General features: G+C 40.7%; 1 protein-coding gene across 3 annotated transcripts in view; it reads left to right on the top strand.

Moving 5' to 3' along the window:
* The window catches only part of dlg2 (discs, large homolog 2 (Drosophila)), a 567,102-nt gene that overhangs the window by 59,128 nt on the left and 482,587 nt on the right, over nt 1-25,387 (top strand). For all 3 annotated transcript variants that reach the window (XM_052026014.1, XM_052026016.1, XM_052026015.1), the window contains exon 4: nt 15,836-15,975. In XM_052026014.1, coding sequence (XP_051881974.1) covers nt 15,836-15,975 — 140 coding nt within the window. The remainder of the gene's footprint in view (nt 1-15,835; nt 15,976-25,387) is intronic.

Here is a 25,387-nt window from a genome sequence, read left to right as displayed (position 1 = left end):
TGGCCTTTATCCTGCTGAATCCTTTGACAACCTTCCTCACTATCCATAATTCCACCAATTTTTTTTTGTCATCTGCAAACTTACTAATCAGCCTACCTACATTTTCATCCAAATCATTATATGTATTCCAAACAACAAAGGTCCCAGCACTGATCCTTGCAGAACACCACTGGTCACAGATGTCCAGTCAGAATAATACCCCTCTATTAATTTTGAATTCAGTTTACCAAGTTTCCGTGGATCTTATGTCCTTAATATTCTGGATCAGTTTACCATGATGGACCCTGTCGAAGGCTTTAGTAAAATCCTTGTATACAACATCCAGTGCACTACCCTCATCAATCATTTTCGTCACCCCTCAAAAAAAGCTCCCTCATTAAGGTGGCTGTTCACAAGTAGTTGGTGATCATTGTCTGGGACATTTCTACTTTATAAGTTATTGGTAAAAATGACGCATGATAGAATGCCTCAAATGGAATGTGCATCCTGTGCCATGTGAAAGTCATGGCTGGAGTCTCTGTGGTATATTTACAAGGCTGAGGAATTTGTGAATAATATGTTTAGGGCAGTGGTTACTCTAAACATGCAGACAGAGAGAGAATGTGTGATTCTCAGGCAGGTTAGGAAGAGCAAGCAGATAATCAAGGAGGCCTCTGACTCCACTTCACACTTTTCTGGATTGAACTTCATCTGCCACTTCTCCACCCAACTCTGGATCCTGTCTATAATCCTGTTGTAACCTTCTACACTATCCACAACCCCTCCAACATTCATGTCATCCGCAAACTTACTAACCCATCCCTCCACTTCCTCATCCAAGTCATTTATAAAAATCACAAAGAGTAGGGGTCCCAGAACAGATCCCTGCGGAATACCACTAGTCACCGACCTCTGCCTTCTGTGGGCAAGCCAATTCTGAATCCATGCAGCCAAGTCTCCATGGATCCCATGCCTCATGACTTTGGATGAGCCTACCATATCAAACCTTGTCAAATGCCTTATTGAAGTCCGTACACTACATCCACTACTCTACCTTAGAGCCACAGAACATAGAACACTACAGTACAGAAAGCAGGCCATTCGGCCCTTCTAGTCTGTGCCGAAACTTTATTCCGCTAGTCCCAATTACCTGCACTTGGTCCATAACCCTCCAGACCTCTCCCCTCCATATATCTATTCAATTTATTCTTAAAGCTTAAGAGTGAGCCCGCGTTTACCATGTCAGATGGCAGCTCTTTCCACACTCCCACCACTCTCTGAGTGAAGTTGTTCCCTCTAATGTTCCTCCTAAACCTTTCCCCTTTCACCCTAAAGCCATGTCCTCTCATACTTATCTCTCCTAATCTAGGTGGAAAGAGCCTACTTGCATTTACTCTGTCTATACCCCTCATAATTCTGTAAACCTCTATCAAATCTCCCCTCATTCTTCTACGCTTCAAGGAATAAAATCCTAACCTGTTCAATCTTTCCCTGTAACTCAACTCCTGAAGACCTGGCAACATTCTAGTAAATCTCCTCTGCACTCTTTCAATCTTACTGATATCTTTCCTATAGTTAGATGACCAGAACTGCATATAATACTCCAAATTTGGCCTCACCAATGTCTTATACAACCTCACCATAACATCCCAACTCCTATACTCAATACTTTGATTTATGAATGCCAGGATGCCAAAAGCCTTTTTTACAACCCTGTCTACCTGTGACGCCACTTTCAGGGAATTATGTGTCTGAACTCCCATATCCCTTTTGTTCCTCTGCACTCCTCAGTGCCCTACCATTTTCTGTGTATGTCCTACCTTGATTTGTCCTTCCAAAATGCAACACCTCACACTTGTCTGCATTAAGTTCCATCTTGCATTTTCTGGCCTATTTTTCCAGTTGGTCCAGATCCCTCTGCAAGCTTTGAAAGCCTTCCTCGCTGTCCACAACGCCTCCAATCTTAGTGTCATCAGCAAACTTGCTGATCCAATTTACCACATTATTATCTAGGTCATTGATATAGACAACAAACATTGTGTAGTACTGTTATATTTCTGGTATTCCCTAGAATGTTGATGATGGGAGCGCTCAGCCATGGTTTTGCCACTGTCAAGGGCAAATTGTTAGTTTAGCATATGTGACTTATATAATGTTGACTGTATACATGTTTAAGAGAGTTCATGGAAACAGATGGGCAGATACCGGAGAATGCACTGCTAATCTAGCATAATGAGAACAGGTTCTGGGAGAACAGCAACAAATTAGGGGCCTATTTAAAAGGATTGCCCTTTAACAGAAGATTCTATGAAGTATTTTCCTGAAGTAAAACACAGAAATTGAACAGTTATTTTCATCTATTTGTTTTGTCACCTCCTCAAAACTCAGGCTTGTGAGGCACGACCTGCCCTTCACAAAGCCATGCTGACTATTCCTAATAAGACTATGCTTCTCCAAATGCTTGTAAATCCTGTCCCTAAGAATAGTCTTCAATAGCTTGCCCACCACTGACATAAGACTCACTGGTCTATAATTCCCAGGATTATCCCTATTACTTTTCTTGAACAAGGGAATAGCGTTAGCCATCTTCCAATCCTCTGGTACCACTCCTGTGGCCAGGGAGGATGCAAATATCATCGTCAATGCCCCAGCAATCTCTCCCCTCGCCTCCTGTAGTAACCTGGGGTATATCCTGTCCGGTCCTGGGAACTTAACTATCCTAATGTTTTTCAGAAGCTCCAACACTACCTCTTTCTTAACCTCAACGTACTCCAGCACATTAGCCTGTTCTATGCTGACCTCACATTTGTCAAAGTCTCTGTCCCTCGTTGAACAATGAAGCAAAGTATTCACCAGGGACCTCACCTACCTCCTCTGCCTCCAGGCACATTTTTCCCCATTTATACCCTACCCTCACACTAGTCATCCTCCTGTTCCTCACGTACATATAGAATGCCTTGGGGTTTTCCTTAATTCTATTTGCCAATGCCTTCTCATGTCCCCTTCTAGCTCTCCTAAGTCCCTTCTTAATCTCTTTCCTGGCTACCTTATAATTCTCAAGAGCCCTGCCTGATTTTTGCTTCCTAAACTTTAAGTCTGCTTCTTCCTTCCTCTTGACTAAATGTTTCACCTCTCTTGTCAACCATGGTTCCTTTACCCTACCACCCTTTCCCTGTCTCAGTGGGACAAACCTATTCAGAACTCTATGCAAATATTCCCTAAGCAGCCTCCACATTTCTTCTGTGCATTTTCCTGAGAACATCTGTTCCCAATTTACGCTCCAAAGATCCTGCCTAATACTGTCATAATTAGTTCTCCCCCAGTTAAAAACTTTCCCATATCATCTGCTCCTATCCCTGTCCATTGTTATGCGAAAGGTCAGGGAGTTGTGGTCACCATCTCTGAAATGCTCACCCACCAACAGGGCTGTCACCTGACCAGGTTCATTGCCTAGTACTAGATCCAGTATGGCCTCTCCTCTAGTCAGCCTGTCCACATACTGTGTCAGGAATCCTTCCTGGACACACTTAACATATTCTGCCCCATCTAAACCTTTTACATTAAGGAGGTGCCAAGCAATATTAGGGAAGTCTCCCATGACAACAACCCTGATATTTTTGCACCTTTCCAAAATCTGCCATAGAATACTTCCAATAGAGTGATTGCTCCCTTCCTGTTTCTAACTTCCACCCAACACTGACTCAGTAGATGATCCCTCCATGACATACTCCCTTTCTGCAGCTGTGATACTATCCCTGATTAGCAATGCCACTTCCCTCCTCTTTTACCTCCTTCCCTATCCCTTTTGAAACATCTAAACCATGGAACATCAAGCAGCCAACCTTGCCCTTGCGACAGCCAAGTCTCTGTAATGGCCACAACATTGTAATTCCACATACTGATCCATGCTCTGAGTTCATCACCCTTATTCTTAATACTTCTCGCATTAAGGTAAAGACATTTCAACCCATCCAACTGACTGCGTTTATGACCTATCTACTGTAGATCCTTCCTCACGGTCTCTCTGCGTAATGCATCTACCTTTACACATACTGCTCCATCATCTGACCTAACACTCTAGTTCCCGTCCCCCTGCCAACCTAGTTTAAACCCTCCCCAACAGCTCTAGCAAACCTGCTCGCAAGGACATTGGTCCCTCTCAAGTTCAGGTGTAACCTATCCCTTTTGTACAGGTCATACCTTCCCCAGAAGAGATCCCAGTGATCCACAAATCTGAAACCCTGGCCTCTGCACCAACTCTTCAGCCACACATTTGTCTGCCAATTCTTCCTATTCTTACCGTTAATGGCACGTGGCACATGCAACAATCCAGAGATTACCACCCTTGACGTCCTGCTTTTTAGCTTCCTTCCTAACTCCCTATATTCCCACTGGGACCTCATCCCTTTTCCCATCTATGTTGTTGGTACCAATGTGTACCACAACTTCTGGCAGCTCTCCCTCCCCCTTAAGAATGCTGTGGACTCGATCTGAGACATCTCTGACCCTGGCACCTGGGAAGCAACATACCATCCGGGAGTCTCATTCTCGTCCACAAACTCTCCTGTCTGTTCCCCTAACCAATGAATCCCCTATCACTACCGCGGTTCTCTTCTCCCCCCTTCCCTTCTGTGCCACAGAGTCAGACTTAGTGCCAGAGAACTGGAGGCTGTGGCTTTCCCCTGGTAGGTCATCCCCCCTAGTAGTATCCAAAACAATATGCTTGTTATTGAGGGGAATGGTCACTGGGGTACCCTGCACTGACTGCCTATTCCCTTTCCCTCCCCTGACAGTCACCCAGCTACCTGCATCCTGTAACCTAGGTGTAACTGCATCCCAGTAGCTCCTGTTCCCTAACCGCTCCAGTTCCCTAACACAGTCTGTAAGGAGCTGTAGCCGGATGCACTTCACATGGGTATAGTCATCCGGGACACTGGAGGTCTCCCTGATTTCCAACATCCTGCAAGAAGAGCAAACTACTGCCCTGCCTGCCATTCCCAGTGCTCTCCCTGTGCAGTAAGAAAAAAAGAGACCTTACCAGAACCTCACCTTAGCCTTCGCTCACTTCCTCTGCTTCTTCACACCGAAGCCTCTTAAGCCAAAGCCTCAAGGTCCCACTCTTACACTGAGCTACTCACACAATGGCCGCTCCACAATGGCTGCTCTGCTTGAGCTTACCTTCACTTTATTGGTTGCTGCTGCCCAATTAGCCCGAGACTTGCTTCCTGCTCTCACTCCTGTAAAATGAAAACTTATCGGCTACGAGACTTGCTCTCCAAATTGCCTGGTTCTTTACTAGCTGGTTGAGTCATTCCAGTAGGATCAATTTTTGTGGTTTCTTCATTGTTATCTGTAGTACCGTGGGCATCGCAGATCTAGTGTTTGGGACAAACTAATTACTTGGACTTTCTTCTGTTTTGCAACTATAACCTTTTTAATTTAAGATTGGGGTGAAGCTTAATTTACATCTTCTCCAGCATCGATCTTAGCCTTCTTCATGATCATGTTGTCATCTCATCACCAGCTATTTTGTAGCTTTTGTATTTAAATGAACATGATTCATAATTGGTTATTCAGTTTGATTTGAATTTTATAAACTTTATTCATACAACTTCAAATGATGTTGGTGTTTCATTTTCTTGTGTGGTGATGTCAGTTATGGTGCACCGCTCCTACACAAAACAATTTAGATGAAGATTTATAAGAAGTTTAGAATGATTGTTCTCTGCCAGACCACAGAATTTTTCTTCTCAAATGTAGCCATGGATATCGGTTAGCAGAATTAGAAAGCAGCTGTCAGTGGGAGTGTCTTAGCTGAAAGCCACCATGTGATTTGAGCCTTCAGAAATATTCTCCATACATTCAGTGGTGACACCGATAGGAACAGTTGTAGTCTGTCTGATTTTCTTAGTGCTTTTCTGTACCCAAGGTTCTATGGAGACAAAGGAAGTTTTGGTTCACTGTAAGTTGTTTGATTTTCTTTCAGGCCATACTCAGAGTGTATATTTTTATTGTTTGATTTAAGATTTCAGAAGAAAGTGTGTGATAGTTTGATTTACTAGCACTGAACAGCACCTTACTAGGTATTCTCTAATACCTATTTATGTATTAATATCACATCAGAAGTAAAGTTTGCACCCTAAAGCATACCTTTTATTTATAGCAACTGCAAAACAATTAGTACACTTTCCTAGTAATGCTGGTATATACCAGTAGATGTTCAGAACTACCTAATTGCTGTTATCAGTTTCAGACTAAATCAAAACCACCGGAGTCATTGAGGTCAGAGTTGAACGAGTGGATTGGGTGTGGGGGTGATGAGAAAATGTGTTGGAGAGGTTTGACTCAAAGAACACAAAATAAATATGTGACTAGCCTTTGAGGTTCCATTTTGGCTTTGCACTGTTTAAAATCTAATTGTTCTTGGAGTGATCAGTGGTGGCTGCTCCCTGGACAATATGGTCTAATTTCCAACATCTTTCCAAAAGGATCATTATAGGGAGCATGACTTTGCATGATGTGAGTGCAATACAACTTAAGCTGGGTAGTCCCTAATGAAAATTATGAAATAAGGCAAAATGACCTGGAAATGGTCATTATTGCATTTAGCACTCAGAGAAATGGATCTTCTATTGTGTAATACTGCAATAAACAGCAGTGTGCAATCAAATCTCTAGGTCAGCGACTGGTTGAAATTGATGACTTGTCAAGTCAAAATTAGCTGACAAAATATGAACAGATCAAAAGTATATCAATTCAGTTGATAGCTGGCAGTGAAGCATAAGTAACAAAAAAAATTAAGCAATCCAATCCCTTTCTCAAATTACCAAACCCAAACTGGCAAATAGCAGGAAGTAAATCAAATCAAAACATTATTTGAAGAAGAGCAGATGATAGGAATCTGAAATAAAAACAGAAAATGGTGAAAAAACTCACGGAGCAACTACAGAAAATGAGTTAATTTTGAGACTAATAACCTTTCACAGAATCGTGAGAAGAGACTTAACAGCGCTTATTGAGTCAAAGAAAATGGTGGAGTGGAGGATGGGAAGGAATGAAATAAAAGGTTTGACGTGGTGGAGAATAGAATTGATTTATTTCAAAAGTAGTGGGAACATGGAAACAGGCAAAGGATATGTGGCACCTCGAGCCACCACTCAATGAGGTTTTTGCTGATCTGTGATCTCGTTCTAAATCTTGCGTGCTGCCCTCAATGCCTCTTTAACAAAAATCTGCCAATCTCCGATTTTAAAATTAACAGGTAACTAGAACCGATTGCCATTTTCAGAACAGAGTTGCAGATGTTGAGATCCTTTGTGTGTAGAAGCATTTCTTAATTCACGAAAGGCCTGGTTCTATTATTGAGGTTATTTTCCCTAGTACTAATCTCCTTAACTAGCAATAGTATCTCTCCATTTATCCTGTCAGTTCCCTGCAATATTTTGAAAACTTTCAGTGAAAATAATGCGAGACGAAGTTGTATTTTAATTAGGCACCTTGTATCCCTACAAATTAAGTTCAATTTCTTCAGTTCATAATCAGTGCTAAGACTTAACTAAAAGTTTTTTTTAGGTTTAAGCAGAATCTTGGGCATATATACTTTAGGGCTCAGATTGTGAAAAATCAATAATGTATGGTGACTAGCCAATTGTTCAAAGTGTGTTGTCACTGGGGTTTTAACAGTTTTAAAAAAAAGTCCAGGTACACCACAATCCTAAGAATAAAGTTCACCCTGAACTACAAATTATTTATTTCAAAGGGGAGTAAAAACAGCTTGGGTGTGAAATGACCATCTTATTCACTCCAAGTAGGTTAGGTTGGAATTGAAGCTTGAGTTATTTGGGTATGGAGTATTTGGGTATGGGTATGGAGTAAAATGTTTTTCAGCTTCTTAAGCAAATTTACTAAAATGGTAATTGTGATTTTGAAGTCCATTTAAATTTGTTAAAGTGATGGTCAAGCAGATGTATTAAGGCCGCAATAAAATTGAAGTGATATTTTAGGACTATTTGTCAGTGATACCAACAGGAATATGCAAGGTGATGAAAATTGTTTATATTTTTATTACTCTTTTTGTGGGACTACGGCACAGTGGATAATCACAAGATGTAGGCATATGTGGAAATTTATATCACAAAGACTCACTGCTCTTTCTAGGCACTGCACACTTAATAGATTACTGATATGTGTATCAAAGGTTGCACTTAGACCTGACCAGGTAATGATGTTGTGGGAGTTCAGTCGCCCTCTGTTCACTCACCCTCCAATGGTAATTGATCCAGAGCAAATCAGAATTGTTAAAAGGAGACAGTTTATTGTTTTTTTTAAATGCACAAAGCATTTACAACACGACAGCTGAGTTGACAGCACAAATAGCATCACATGGTATGATGGAGATGTGGTTTCAGGGTGACCAGGACTGGGGGTTCAATATTCCAGGTTATATAATACTTCCAAAAGAATAGGCCTGAAGGGAAAAGAGGCAAAGTAGCACTATTACTCAAGGGTGGGTAGGGAGAGAATAGGTCCCCTTAAAGATCAACATGGCCGTCTGTGTGTGGAACCAAAGGAAATGGGTGAGATTTTTAATGAATATTTCTCTTCAGTTTTTTACTGTGGCGAAAACAATGGAAGTTAAGAAAATGGGGGAAATGAGTGGTGTTGTTTTGGACCACATACGAATTAGCAGGGAGGAGGTACTGGAGGCCTTAAAGTGCATTAAGGTGGATAAATCCCCAGGGCCTGCATTCTCAGACCTTGTGGGAAGCTAGGCAAGAAATTGCAGAGGTACTTGCAGAGATTTTTGCTTCATATCTGGCCACAGGTGAAGTTCTGGAAGAATGGAGATTGGCTAATGTGGTACCATTGTTTAAAAAGGGTAGCAAAATCAAGCCAGGAAACTACAGGTCAGTGAGTCTGACATCAGTTGTGCGTAAATTGCTGGAGGGGATTCTAAGGGACAGGATCTACCAACATTTGAGAGACAGGGTCTAAATCGGGACAGTCAGCACGGCTTTATGCGTGGGAAGTTGTGTCTGACAAATTTCTTGGAGTTCTTCAAGGAGGTAACCAAGAGAGTAGATGAAGGTAAGATATTTATTAGTCACATGTACATCAAAACACAGTGAAATGCGTCTTTTTGCATTTCTGAGAATGTGCTGGGGATAGCCCGTAAGTGTCGCCATGCTTCTGGCACCAACATAGCGTGCCCACAACTTCCTAACCTGCACATCTTTGGAATGTGGCAGGAAACCGGAGCACCCGGAGGAAACCCACACAGACACGGGGAGAGCTTGCAAACTCCTTACAGGCTGCAGCGGGAATTGAACCCAGGTCGCTGGCGCTGTAATAGCATTACACTAACCGCTATGCTACCGTGACTAAGGATGGAACGGATGTTGTCTAAATGGACCTTAGCAAGGCCTTTGATAGGCCGAAGCACCTGTTTCCATAGTGTATGACTATAATTAAGGAAGGTATCAAAGCAAGACTGAGTCATGATATGGATACAGTGGGTGATGACTCTCATGGCAGGCTAGTCTGGAAGGTTAGATCGCATGGGATCCGGGGGAGATAGTGGATTGGATTCATAATTGGCTCAGTGGATTCGTAATTGGAGCAGATTGTGATGGTCGAGGTTGTTTCTCAGACTGGAGGCCTGTGTCTAGTGGTGTGCCACAGAAGTCAGTGCTAGGACCTTTATTGTTTGTAATTTATATGTGATTTGGATGTGACTGTACAAGGCATGGTTAGTAAGTTTGTGGATGATACAAAACTAGGTGGTGTTGTAGATAGTGTAGCCTTGAGTTACAAGGAGAGGTTGCGTAGACTAGGAATTTATTTGCTGGAATGTAGGAGATTGAGGGGTGGCCTGATAGAGGAATGTAAGATCATGAGGGGCATAGATAGGGTGAAAGCATATAGTCTTTTTCCCAGGGAGGGGGTGCTAAAAACAAGAGGGCATAGGTTTAAGCTCAGAGGTGAGAGATTTCAAAGGGACATCTGGGGTGGCTTCTTCATGCAAAGGGTGGTGTGTATTTGGAATGAGCTGCCAGAAATAGTGGTTGAGGTGGGCACATTAGCAACATTTAAAAGCCATTTAGATAAGTACATGGATAGGAGGGGCTTAGAGGGCTATGGGCCAAACGCAGGCAGATGGGACTAGCTCACTAGGCAATGCAGTCGGCATGGACAAGTTGGGCCGAAGCACCTGGTTCCATGCTATATGACTCTATGACTAAGGAAAGCCCCCTAACTGTGGCCATTCGATAGGGCAAAGCATAAATGGGCAAATATCTTGGGCATGTGTGAAGAGAATTCAATTACCATGGGGGATTTTAATCTGTATCTTGATTGGCAAGGGTATCGTAGAAGAATTTGTAGAGGGCATCAGTGATTGCTTCGTAGAACAGTTAGAAATTTTTTAAAAGCTACTATACCCTCTTTTCTGACGCCATACAAAACTGAAATTATGGAAAAAATTTTAGGTCTTAATCCTTATCAGAAGTGCTTGATAGCAATAATTTATGATTTAATTATGAAAATACGTCCAGAATCACTGGACAAAATTAAGAATGAATGGTAAAGTGAACTCCAGACATCTATACCTACAGAGACATGGAAGAAAATTCTTCATTTAGTTAATACATCTTCAATGTGTGCCAGACACTCTTTGATACAGTTTAAAGTAGTTCACAGGACCCATATGTCAAAAGATAAGCTAGCCCATTTTTATCACCATATAAATCCTATATGTGACACATGTAAATCAAATGTGGCTTCTTTGACACATATATTTTGGTCCTGTCCTCTTTTGGAAAAATATTGGAAAGACATTTTTAACATTATCTCAACTGTATCGAATATTGATTTACAACCTCACCCTATCACTGCCATTTTTGGATTACTAAGGATAGAGTCTGGCCATTTATCTGCTTCCGCTTACCGTATAATTGCCTTTGTTACGTTAATGGCCAAATGATCCATTTTGCTTAAATGGAAGGATCCAATACCCCTTACTACTTTTCAATGGTTCTCTCAAACTATATCATGTTTAAACTTCGAAAACATTAGGAGTGGTACTGTTGATTCTTTGCTTAAATTTGAAGATATTTGGAGTCCATTTATCCAATATTTTCACATGATATAGATCCCCTTTCAATAACTTTCTAATTAAAAGAACGGAGTTGACGACATAATATTGCTCTGTTTTTACTGAGAAATTTCAGTCCAGTCTTTTTTTTCTTTTTTTGTTCTTTATTGAAATTTTTCTGTTTAGTTTGGTTTGATATATTGTTTATAATTTTTCTTATTGATTTGGGGATTTTTTTTCTTTCCTTTCTTTTATATTATATTCATTTACTAAGAGATCGGGATCTACAGATTTTTAAAAATATTTTATTGTTCTTTATGATTATCTATGCTATGATTGTCCTCCTGATAGAAACATAGAAAAACTACAGCACAATTCAAAGCTGTGCCGATCATGTCCCTATCCTAGAAATTACTAGGCTTACCCATAGCCCTCTATTTTACTCAGCTCCATGTACCTATCTAACAGTCTCTTGAAAGACCTTTTCGTATCTGCCTCCACCACTGTTTCCGGCAGTCCATTCCATGCACTCACCACTCTCTGAGTAAAAAAAAAACTTACCCCTGACATCTCCTCTATATCTACTCCCCAGCACCTTAAACCTATGTCCTCTTGTGGCCACCAATTCAGCCCTGGGGAAAAGCCTCTGACTAATCTACCCTATCAATACCTCTCATCATCTTATACACCTCAATTAGGTCCCCCCTCATCCTCCGTCTCTCCAAGGAGAAAAGGCCGAGTTCCCTCAACCTGCTTTCATAAGGCATGCTCCGCATTCCAGGCAGCATCCTTGTAAATCTCCTCTGCACCCTCTCTGTGGCTTCCACATCTTTCCTGTAGTGAGGTGACCAGAACTGAGCACAATACTCCAAGTGCGGTCTGACTAGGGACCTATACAGCTGCAACAATACCTCTCGGCTGCTAAATTCAATTCCCCAATTGATGAAGGACAATACACCATATGCCGCCTTATGATCTCTATGTATTACATGTACAAACATTGATGTTATATATTAATCTGTATTAATTTGAAAACTAATAAAAAGATTGAAAAAGAAAGAAAGAACAGTATATTACAGAACCTACCTGGGAACAGGTTATTTTAGATTTGGTCATGTGTAATGAGGAAGAATTAATAAGACACAACAACAGAAATGCTGGAAGAACTCAGATAGTCGAGCTGCGTCATTGGAAAGAGAAACCAGTTGGTCAGCTGCTTGACTGGCTGAGTTCTTCCAGCACTTCTGTTTTTGTTTCAGATTACAGCATCTGTGGTTTTAATTATTTTACTTGTGGTTAAGGACCTCCTAGGAAGTAGTGACCACAACATGGTAGAATTCCACATGCAATTTGAGGGTGCATACTCCAGGTCAAAAATCAGTGTTTTCAGCTTAAATAAGAGCAATTACAATGTTACAAAGGTGGAATTGTCTGCAGTGGATGGGGTAAATAAGCTAAGATGAGCAGTGTCAGATATTTAAACAGCTAGAGTATAATGCTCAGTAGAAACTTATCCCAACTAGAAAGAAGGGTTCCGTCAGATGAGAACTATCATTGTGTGACAAAGGGGGTCAAGGATAATGCTAAATCAAAAACTAGGTCATACAATGTAGCTCGGGCTATGGTAGACCAGAAAATTGGGAATATTTCAGGAACCAGCAGTGAAAGACTCAAAAACTCATTAGAAAGTAGAAAATTGATTTTGAGAGAGAACTTGTATGCAATATCAAAACGAACAGTAATATTTTCTATAGACGTATAAAAATGAAGGGAGTGATAAGGGTTAGTACAGAATCTTTAGAAAATGAGACTGGAGAATTAATATCAGGAAGCAAGGAAATGGCAGAAATATTAAACATGTTTTACATTGGTCTTCACTGTGGAGGACACTGCAAAATCCTGATCGTAACAAATGGGCTATTTTCATATATGGAAGAATTTGTAAAAATCCAAATCACAAGGGACAAGGTATTAGAAAAACTCACAGGACTAAAGTTAGACTAAAGTATTGGAGAAAGTGTGTTAGCATAGACTGAAAATTGGTTATTATATAGAGAATGGAGAGTTGGAATAAATGGTGTCTTCTTCAGATTGGAAGGATGTAACTAGTAGAGTACGCCAGGGATCAGTTCTTGGCCCTAGTTATTTACTATTTATAGAGTCATAGAGTAATACAGCACAGTCCAATACGACCCAACTCTTCCATGCTGACCTAAGCCCACATTTGGCCCATATCCCTCTAAACCTTCCCTATCCATGTACTTATCAAAATGTCTTTTAAATGTCGTATTATACCTGCCTCATCTATTTTATCTGGCCTATTTATATTAATGACATGGAAGATGATGGAGAATGTAAGGGTTCCAAGTTTGCTGTTGACACAAAAATAGATGGAACGTTATCTTGTGATGAGGATATTGTAACTTGCAATGGGATATAGATAGATTGAGTGAGTGGGAGAAAACTTGGCAAATAAGGTAAATGTGGAAATGTGATCAAAAGGCAGATTATTATCTAAATGGTAAAAGACTGCAAAGAGTGAAGTGCGAATGAATTTAGGAGTTCTTTTGTATGAATCTCAAAAAAATTGCACGCAAATGCAGCAAGTAGTTAAGAAAACAAATGGCGTTTGGGCTTTTTTGCAAAATGGTTGGACTTTAGAAATAGAGAAGTCTTGCTACAATTGCTTGTGAGTGAGGCCACATCTAGACCACACAGTTTTCTTCCCTTTAGTTGCATTAGAGGTAGCTCAAAAGATTCACCAGGCTAGTTCCTGGATGAGGGCAATGTCCTATCAAGAGAGGCTAAATAGGTTGTGTCTGTATTCTTTGGACTTTAGAAGAATGAGGGGTGATCTTATTGAAATATGTCAGATTCTGAGGGAGCATGACTGGGTAGATGTTGAGAATGTTTTCACTGATAGAATCTTGAGTGAAGGAATAAGAAGCCAGTTATTTAAAATTGAGGTACATAGAAATTTCATCTTGCAGGGGGTAATGATCTCTGAAATTCTGAGCCCAGAGATTTGTGGAGGATAGCTCATAGAAGTATTTAAAGTGGAGGTAGATAAAGTTTTGAAATATGGGGTACTTGAGGGCTATGGGGATCTGGCACATGGGTTGAGCTCTGGGATATATCAGTCATGATCAGATTGAATGGCCTGGACAGGCTTGAGGACCCAACTGACCTACTCCTGTTCCAATTTTCTTGTGTGTTCTCTCTGCACCTGCAGCAGTCAGATAAAACTCGAGTTCCTTTGTTCCCTAGTTTATTCAACTGCATGCATGAAAGCAATCCCCTAGCCACCACCCCCCACCCCCATCCCCACCCAACCTATGATGCAGAATTATGGGATGACTTAAAAATAACAACTCGTATAGTATACCCTAAGCAAAAGTTACATGGGACATGTATCTTTCAATTCTAAAGTTACGCATTTAGCTATCATTTCTTAACTGATCTGAGACCTCGAATCCTAGATGGTATTCAACCTTAGCATTCAGTCAATCAATGTCATAACCCTCCAAAGGTCATTTGTACTCAACAGTCTGTTACATTAGTAGCCACATTTCTTCTGGAGTCCTTCTGTATTCACAAACCTTTTATTCCTCCCTACATTCCTGCACATGTTAATTGCTTTAGAAACAAGCCTGCGGCTCCTTCTATCTCTTGCATCTTGCAGCTATCCATAACTTGCCCATTTGGAGCCAACAGGACAATTAAGTTTTTCCTATATGTCTCCATCTGATAAATTCTTAGACTGACCTACAGCCTCTAGTTGGCAAGGATGCTTCTACAGGCTGTCCCCAAGTTATGAATGTCCTACTTATGGACAGCCCTACATACAAATAAGCTCCCATAATATTATTAAATTTAAAAGTGCTACATAAGTATATAGGTTCGTTACTACGAAAGGCTTAACTCTCTTTCTCCACTTTTAGTAATTGTTATTTCTTATCAGTCTTATGTGCTTTTGAAGCCATTCATTACATTGTGGAAGTATGGTTGCCATAGGGAATGATTTTTATGTATTTTCTGACTTATGGACAAAATTGACTTATGGGCATTCATAAAAACAGAACCAATGAGTTACCTGGGGACAGCCTGTTCAAATATTGATAAAAATCTTGCAACCTTGTTATCTTCAAAAGAACATTCCAATAGGCTGTTTCTTTGTTATTATTTATACTGCCGAACTGGATAGCTTAATTACACAAACCAGGTCAGAATTGTTTAATAGAAAGGGGTATTCTGCTGCAACATACTTTATATCAGCTGTAACAATGTTCCAAGTGTCATATAAAATATTCTGTAACTCTACAAAGGATATCAGATTTTCTCCTTTGGGATTAATGAGCTAAATTTTTAAGTGGACAATCCTGTTGTTTCATTATCATTAGTGCTAGTACTAGTTTTATTTTAGTATTGATTTAATTTCTTGGATCCCATGGTGGGATTCAAGATTGTGTCTGGATTATTAGTCTAGCCCCCTGGATGTTAGTCTAGTTACACAATCATTATACTACCTGACATCTAATATAGTGTGGAATTGATAAAATCTAAGTTGATTGGAAAAATAAGTAATTTTTCTGGTATTTATCAAATCTATTTTTAAAAAAATATCTTTTTTGGATCTTTAGTCTCTGAAGCAATTAATAACCATAACATGTTTTTTTAATTTTAAGATAACACCAACATTGCAGAAAAAATAACTGTTTTCTCTATATACAGTTCAATGAGGAATACTTTACTTTTTGCTTTCAGATATCCAAGAATTCTATGAGGTGACATTACTCAATGCACAGACAAGTTTTGAACAGAAGACTGCTGAAATTAATCAAGTAGCAGAACAATGGGAAGAAACAAATTCACCAAGGGCAATCACCCAAAAGAAAGCTTCAGAGGCAAGGCAATTTAACATGTTTATTGAACTTTTCTGTTGCATAATGTGCTCAAAATGTCTCTCAAATCAATTTATAGAACTCTTTAGCCTTCAGTAGTAGTATAATGAGATTATAGCATTTGTAAATTGCGTTTTCTGGTGAAATGTTATATGTGCTATTGATAGCTCCAACATTATTTATAGCATTGTCTTGATATATTTCCCTTTATAAAACAAATAGCCTTTCATTTATTTTAATATATTTTTAAAAGTGTGACTTGATTGTCAGAGGTAATAGTTTGATTGTATTATCACTTGGCTATTATAGCTAAATTCTACGTCTTGGGCTATTTGCAAAATGGTCCATGCCTAGTGCATGTATAGCATATTTCCTTTACTCCTTGTTTCTCCACAGTGTCCAATCTCTTCTATTCTTCTAACAGTTTTAATGCCTGACATTCTCTGTATGCTTGTCATCTTTTTTGTTTGTAAAAAAAAATGTTGTGACTCATTTTTGGGATGTTGCCTTGAATCATTGCAGTCTTCCTGATGGAGATACATCTTCGGGTTCGGAAAGGTTGGACACAATGGTGGTGAAGGAACAGTGATGTCTGTGCAGATCAGCATGTTCTGTGACATGGAGAGAAACTTGCAGCTCTTGGTGTTTCCTTTTTTCTAATTTAGAGTGCTCCATCTTTGGAAGCTGTGCCTTGGCCTGCAACTTTGGGCTTCCCTCCCTAAACCTCTCCTCCTTTTAAGATACCAGTTAAAACCTATCTCTTTGATCAAGCTTTGGATAACCTGTCCCAAAATGGCCAAATCTGTCAAATTTTGTTTGGTAATACCCCCATGAAATACCTTAGGTATTTCACAGAAGTATTAATGTTTTATTGTGAATAGATAATTGTTGTGTGTTTGTGTGTATATAATATATACATATATATATATATAATATATAACACTTTTGTTATGGTTCCTTTAAACAGTAGCAATTAATTATGCAAGCTTTAGAATAGTTTCTGATTCAGATCAAAGATCTAGTAATTATCTTAATATTCACCTTTAAAAACCATCACGTGCAGCATTTGCAAGAGCAATCCTTTTGAAATAATAATGAAAGGAATATTTGAGAAAAGTTTCTAGTATCCATGCCAACATGTTTGCTGGCATCGAATATCTTTTCAATGTAGCCACCAGATGGAGCTATAAGCAGTAGCAATATGTGCTGATCAGGAATTGTTAAACTTATTTACTGAAACAGACCCTTAGGCTCACTGAGTCTGTGCTGATCATCAACCACTCATTGACACTAATCTCATTTTATTCTCCGCACATTCCCTTTAACTCTCCCCTTCACCTACATGATAAGGGTTATTAACTGCAAATTAACCAATCAACCTGCATGCCTTTGAGATATATGGGGGGGGGGGGGGGAAGGTGGGGAGATGGGGAGATACCAGAGCACCTGGACTAAATCCATGTGGTCACAGGGAGAATGTGTAAACTCCATTCAGCACAAAAGGTCAGGAATTGAACCCAGCTTGATAGAGCTGTAGGATAGCAGCTTTACTCACTGTGCTACCCCCAAGTTCTTCCACTGTAACAATCTACTCTTGTTTATAATGAAAACCCATTCCATTCATCAATAGCCAATCTGAAATCAACCTGAGACCAAGAACTTCACAAAATGGAACTGTTGGGATTTTTTGATGTTGTAACTACAAGAATAGTTAAGAGCAAGCCAGTGGTGTGATGTATTTGGACTTTCAGAAGGCATTTGATAAGATGGAACCTAAGAAGTTATTAAACAAAATTAGAGCACGTGGTACTGAAAACAGAGCAGGAATAAATGAATCTTTTTCAAATTGGGAGGCTATGACCAGTAGGAATTTTACTGGGACCCCAGCTGTTCATAATCTATAACAATAATTTGGAAAAGGGAATTGCATGTAATATTTCCAAATTTCCTGAAGATTCAAAGCTAGGTAGTAGTGTGTTCCAGGAAGAAAATGAAGAAAAATATTAGGAAAATAAAGACAGGCTAGGTTAATGTTTAAGGACATGCGAGATGGAATATGATGTCAAAAAATGTGAGGTCATTGACTTTGATAGAAAAAATAGAAAGGCATAAGGTTTTTTTAAATGGTGAGAGGTTGAAGGATGTCCATGTTCAGAGGGATCTGGTGTCCTTGTTAACAAATCAGTTAATTTTAATATGCAAGTTCAGGAAGGAATCTGGAGGACAAAATGTATGTTGGCCTTTATTGCATGAGGAATTGAGTATTAGAGACATCTTGATCAAATTTTATATAGCCCTAGTGTGCCAACTTCTGGAAGATCTGGTCTGATCTCCCCTCCTAAGGAAGTATATACCTGGAATTGAGGGGATCCAGCAAAGATTGGTTATTATTTGCTAAACTTGATTATTTGGATACCTGGTTAGTTGTATGAGAGATTAAGCAGACTGTGCATTTAGAAAAGTGAGGGTGATGTTATTGAAACATACAAAATTATTCTCATGCAGCTTGTCAGGGTAAGTGCAGGGATGATATTTCTCTTAGCTGGGGTGTCTAGAATCAAAGGCGACAGTCTCAAAATAAACAGGAGGCCATTCAGGACAAAGGCAAGAAGAACTTTCTTTACCCAGGGGATAGTGAATCTTTAGAATGCTCGACCCAAGAAGGCTATAGAGGTACAGTTGTTTAGTTTATTCAAGACGGAGATGAATAGCCTTCTAGATATAAGACAGTAGAGATAGGGGTCAGTGCAGTAAAATATCAACCACGATCTTGTCAAATGGCAGAGCACACCTAGGGGATTGAATGCCCTACTCCTGCTTATTTTTATGATCTTAATGTATCTGCAAGGAATATTTAAGTTTGTCACTGGGCATCCATTTTCTGTTTTGTTTTCAATTGGTAGGAAAGCAAATGGGCCATTAATTTTATACTTGTTCTGCATAGAACAGAGCTTTCTGAATAATTGAAATTGCTCAAAAGTCATTGACTATTTGTAATCTTTTCCAAAAATATTAAATTAAGTAATGAATTAAATGATTTGATTGGGTGGATAAAGAAAAATCCTCCTTTGTGGCATGTAAACAAAAGGGTTTTCTAATAAATACTCCAATATTTTCAGATCTTCTTTTCATGGCATTGAGTCAGAGAGAGAGAGAGAGAGAGAGAGAGCACAGGCCCTTTAGCCCACTGAGTCTGTGCTGACCATCAAACACACATTTATGCTAATTCTACCCTGAATCATCTTCCCATGTTTCCATCAACTCTCTTTGGGATGTCTTTGGGATGTGAGAGGAAACCGGAACACCCCAGGGAAACCGATGTAGTTGCAGGGAGAATGTGCAAACTCCACATAGGCAGTACTGGAGTTCAGGATTGATCCCAGGTTGCTGGAGCTGTGAGGCAGCAGTTTTAGATCTGTACCACTGTCCTTATAAGTAACTTTATTTTGTGCCTCCTGAATGAGCTGTCCCTCAAACCTTCAGGCTCAGGGAAATTCCAAAAATTTACAACTTATCAAAGGGACCTAATTATCTATGACTTCTTCATAATTTGATCTCTATCTCTTTGAAAGATGTAACCCACCAAGGTTGCCTTTGTGTGCAACTGATGACATCTGATCAAGGCAATCACTCTTTGCTGTCTTCATCTAACTATTGCAAAAATGTGGATTTACAGGCATAATGTTGCACAATGGCTTTTCCTCCACTACCTTCCACCACAGCAGAGTGAAGCACCATAACTAACATTTCCAGGGCATTTTGTGTCATGACAAAAATTTAGCTCGGCTTGTGCATCTCGTGATTTCCATGATGTCATTCTCCAGTTTGGAGTATTACCTGGGAAACTATAACATGTTGTTGCAGAATTGACTCTCATTGGGCACTCGAGGAACAACTAGGTTTTAATATTGCTATGCAGGGCTGGGAGTTTGCAGATGGAATGAAGCCTGCATCATTTCATTTAATCCACATGAAGTCAAGAACTGGCTGTGTGCTGGATTCAGCAAAGCAAAAGGGGTCCACAACATCCTGGAAGATGTGCCGAGGGGATGGTCAGGAACTAGTTGCACCTGCAACCAAGCTGTGGCGGCCAGTGTGTGAGTGGCTCAGGGTGGAGTGGAGCTCTGAGGCTTTGGCTTGAGAGGCTTCGATGAGCAGAGGTTGAGGAAGAGTTTGCACCCAGAGAGGTAAGGCCGGGTAAATTCCTTTAATTTAATTAACATAGGAGTAGGTAATGAAGGCAGCAGTTAGGGCAGTCGTGTGCTCCGTATGCAGTATTTGGGAAGTCGGGGACAGCACACTAGTCCCTGATGACTACACCTGTAAAAGGTGCATCCAGCTGCAGCTCCTGACAAACCGAGTTAGGGAACTGGAGCAGGAACTGGATGAACTTCGGATCATTCGTGAGGCTGAGGCAGAGGCAGACATAGACAGGAGTTTCAGGGAGATAGTCACCCCTAAAAGTCATGAGGCAGGTAGCTGGGTGACTGTTAGGAAAGGGAAGGGGTATAGACAGAAAGAGCAGAGCACCCCTGTGGCCGTTCCCATCAACAATAAGTATACCGTTTTGGATACTGCTGGTGGGGATGACCTACCAGGGACAAGTTGTAGTGGTCATGTCTCTGGCACTGAGGTGGGACCCTCAGCTCAGAAAGGAAGGATGGAAAAGAGGAGAGCAGTAGTGATAGGGGATTCGATAGTTAGGGGGACAGATAGGAGGTTCTGTGGGAGAGATTGAGAATCCCGGATGGTCTGTTGCCTCCCTGGTGCCAGGGTCCACGATATCTCAGATCGAGTTCTCGATATTCTCAGGAGGGAGGGTGAGCAGCCAGATGTCGTGGTCCATGTAGGAACCAATGACATGGATAGGAAGGAGGAGGAGGTCCTGCAAAGAGTTTCGAGAATTAGGTGCAAAGTTGAAGGACAGGACCTCCAAGGTTGCAATCTCAGGATTGCTACCCGTGCCACGTGCTAGTGAGGCTAGAGATAGGAGAATCATGCAGCTAAATACGTGGCTAAGGAGATGGTGCAGGAGGGAGGGCTTCGTGTTTCTGGACAATTGGGCTTTGTTCCAGGGAAGGTGGGGCCAGTTCCGAAGGGACGGTTTGCACCTGAACTAGAGGGGGACTAACATTCTTACGGGTAGGTTTGCTAGTGCTGCTCCAGGGGGTTTAAACTAGATTTGCAGGGGGGAAGGGAACCGGAGTGTTAGAGCATATAGTGAGGTGGAGGAGGAAAATGGTCATGTGAGGACTGCAGGTATAGACAGAAATCAAAGGTTTGTACATGATAGGAAGGTTCTCAGGTGCCTCTATTTCAATGCAAGGAGTATTGTAGGTAAGGCAGATGAACTTAGGGCATGGATTGGCATGTGGGATTACGACATTATTGTTATTAGTGAGACTTGGATGCAGGAGGGGCAGGACTGGCATCTTAATGTTCTGGGGTTCTGTTGTTTCAGACGAGATAGAGGGGGAGGAGTGGCATTGCTAGTCAGGGAAAATATCACAGCCGTGCGTAGACAGGACAGCCCGGAGGGCTCGTCTACAGAGGCCATATGGGTGGAGCTGAGGAACAGGAAAGGTGTGGCCACACTAATAGGGTTGTATTATAGACCACCCAATAGTCAGAGAGAATTGGAGGAACAAATCTGTAGTGAGATAGCAGATCGATGTAAGAAACAAAGTTGTAATAGTCGGGGATTTTAACTTTCCACATATTGACTGGGACTCCCACACTGTGAAAGGGCTGGATGGCTTGGAATTTGTCAAATGTGTTCAGGAAAGTTTTCTAAATCAATATATAGAGGTACGAACGAGAGAGAATGCAATACTTGATCTCCTATTAGGGAACCAGACAGGTCAGGTGACAGAAGTATGTGTAGGTGAGCAATTTGGGTCCAGTAACCATAATGTCATTAGTTTCAAGTTAATTATGGATAAGGATAGGTCTGGTCCTTGAGGTGAGGTTCTAAATTGGAGAAAGGCCAATTTTGTGGCAAGGATGTGTTCAGTAAGTGGAAGGCCTTCAAAGGCAAAATTTTGAGAGTGCAGAGTTTGCATGTTCCTGCCAGGATTAAAGGCAAAGTTAACAAGCATAGGGAACCTTGGTTTTGAAGGGATGTTGGTGCTCTGGTTAAGAAAACGAGAGAGGTGTATAGCAGGTATAGGCAACTAGGAACAAATGAGGTACTTGAAGAGTATAGAAAATGTAAGAAAATACTAAAAAAGGAAATCAGGAAGGCAAAAAGAAGACATGAGGTTGCTTTGGCAGATAATGTGAAGGTAAACCCAAAGGGTTTCTACAAGTATATTAAGAGTAAAAGGATAGTAAGGGACAAAATTGCTCACCTAGAAGATCAGGGTGGTTGTCTATGTGTGGAGCCTCAGGAGATGGGGGAGATCTTAAACAGTTTTTTTGCATCACTATTTACTCAGGAAACTGGCAGAGTGGATATGGAAGGAAGGGAAACAAGCAGTAGTGTCATAGAACATATAGAGATTAAAGAAGAGGAGGTGCTTGCTGTTTTACAGCGAATAAGGGTAGATAAATCCCCCGGGCCTGACAAGATATTTCCTCAGACCTTGAGGGAGACTAGTGTAGAAATTCCAGGGGTCCTGGCAGATATATTTAAAATGTCCTTAGCCATGGGTGCGGTGCCGGAGGACTGGAGGGTAGCTCATGTTGTTCCATTGTTTAAAAAAGGCTCTAAAAGTAAACCAAGTAATTGCAGGCCAGTGATCCTGACATCAGTAGTAGGTAAATTATTGGAAGGTGTTCTGAGAGATCGGATATACAAGTATTTGGACAGCCAAGGGCTGATTAAGGATAGTCAGCATGACTTTGTGCGTGGTAGATCATGTATAATGAATCTTGTAGAGTTTTTTGAGGAGGTTACCAAGAAAGTAGATGAAGGAAAGGCTGTGGATGTTGTCTACATGAACTTTAGTAAGGCCTTTGACAAGGTCCCACATGGGAGGTTAGTTCAGAAGGTTCAGTCACTAGGTATCCATGGAAAGGTTGTAAACTAGTTTCGAAATTGGCTGTGTGGAAGAAGGCAGAGAGTGGTAGTGGATGATTGTGTCTCAGACTGGAGGCCTGTGACTAGTGGTGTGCCTCGGGGATCTGTGCTGGGGCCATTGTTGTTTGTTGTCTATATCAATGACCTAGATGATGTGGTAAATTGGATCAGCAAGTTTGCTGATGACACTAAGATTGGAGGCATAGTGGACAGTGAGGAAGGCTTTCAAAGCTTGCAGAGGGATCTGAATCATCTGGGAAAATGGCAGATGGAATTTAATGCAGACGAGTGTGAGGTGTTGCATTTTGGAAGGACAAATCAAGGTAGGACATGCACAGTAAATGGTAGGGCACTGAGGATTGTGGAGGAACAAAGGGATCTGGGAGTTCAGACACATAATTCCCCGAAAGTGGCGTCACAGGTAGACAGGGTTGTAAAAAAGGCTTTTGGCATCCTGGCATTCATAAATCAAAGTATTGAGTTTCGGAGGTGGGATGTTATGGCGAGGTTGTATAAGTCATTGGTGAGGCCAAATTTGGAGTATTGTGTGCATTTCTGGTCACCTAACTATAGGAAGGATATCAGTAATATTGAAAGAGTGCAGAGGAGATTTACTAGAATGTTGCCGGGTCTTCAGGAGTTGAGTTACAGGGAAAGATTGAACAGGTTAGGACTTTATTCCTTGGAGCGTAGAAGAATGAGGGGAGATTTATTAGAGGTTTACAAAATTATGAGGGGCACAGACAGCTTAAATGCGAGTAGGCTCTTTCCACCTACATTAGGAGAGATAAGTACGAGAGAACATGGCTTTAGGGTGAAAGGGGAAAGGTTTAGGGGGAACTTCTTCACTCAAAGAGTGGTGAAAGTGTGGAACGGGCTGTCATCTGATGTAGTAAATGCGGGCTCACTCTTAAGTTTTAAGAATAAATTGGATAGATACTTGGACGGGAGAGGTCTGGAGGGTTATGGACTGGGTGCAGGTAAATGGGGCTAGCGGAATAACGTTTCGATACAGAATGGAAGAACCGAATGGCCTGTTTTCTGTGCTGTAGTGTTCTAAGGTTCTATGGTGAGAAAATCGTGAGAAGCATAGAAAAAGTAGATAGTTGGTCTTTTTCCCAGGCTGAAAATGTCTAATACCAGAGGGTATAGGTTTAAGGCAAGAGGGGCAAAGTTTAAAGGAAGTTTGAAAGGCAAGTTTTTTCATGCAGAGACAGGTGCCTGGAAATAGCTGCCAGGGGAGATGGTAGGTGCAGACAAAACAGCAATGTTTAAGAAGCATTTAGACAGCCACATGAACATGCAGGGAATAGAGGGATATGGACCAACTGCAGGCATATGGGATTAGTTTAGATTGGCATCATGGTCTTAGTGGGCCGAAGAGCCTATTGTGCTGCACTGTTCCAAGTTCTATGTTCAAGACAATGTCCTTAAAGATAAAATGTCTGCAGAGATCTGTTAAAGGAGAAATTAATTTGACTACCTTGATGAAGTTCTTTGAGAGCAGTGTGGTTAATGTGTGTGTGTGGAGTTTGATGAATACCACATATTAGGCTAATTCAATGTCCAAGCATCTGAATTCACAAATCATTCAGATCTGTCATGTTGGAGTTGACCATGTTGGTCCTGATATTCCAGATCCTGGACTGCTGGTCCCACATCTGTTTCATCAGCAACCTCAGAACCCACAGAATGGGAATGGAAATAAGTTATAATCAATCCCAAAGAACTGTCAAAGAAGATTGTACTAATTAATCAAAAAGCTGAAGTGATTAAAGTGTCATTCATAAAATAATTAGATTAGATAATTAGATTCTTATGAAGGGATTCATCCTTACCAGCAGGTTTTCAAACTTGAGCAAAGTACACAGTAGTAGAGTTTGCTATTAGGACCAGCACTCTTTGGCATATATTGATGATATCAAGGCATCACCTCAAAATCTGTAGATGACAGAAAACAAATACAGTAAGCAATGAAGAGGTTAGGAACTGATAGCAGGAGGCTATAGATTGGTGGAATAGGCAGACAAATATGGGATGAAATTTAAAGCAACTGGGAAATGACATGTATAAAAAGAATGAGGAGAGTCATTATGAACTAAATGGTGCAATTTTAAAGAGTCACATGGAACAGAGACCTGTTGGTGATCGTACACAGTTTTTAAAAGTTACAGGGTATTTTTGCGTTTTAAAAATAACATGGTAATGCAAAAGCAAGGAAGTTGTGTTGAACTTTGGCTGAAACACTGGCCAGGCCTCAGATGGGCTATATTGTATTCAATTTTGGGCACCGAGTTAAAATTAATATCCTTCCTGAGGAAGATGCAGAAGAGATGCACATGAAGGTAAATCAAGAGAAGTAGAAAATCGGTAACCAGAAGCAGTGTTTAAGTG

Source organism: Pristis pectinata, chromosome 11, assembly GCF_009764475.1.
Source record: "Pristis pectinata isolate sPriPec2 chromosome 11, sPriPec2.1.pri, whole genome shotgun sequence".
In the NCBI taxonomy this organism is placed as follows: Eukaryota; Metazoa; Chordata; class Chondrichthyes; order Rhinopristiformes; family Pristidae; genus Pristis; species Pristis pectinata.
The sequence above is the reverse complement of the archived record's forward strand: the minus strand, read 5'-3'. Positions and strand labels throughout refer to the sequence as shown.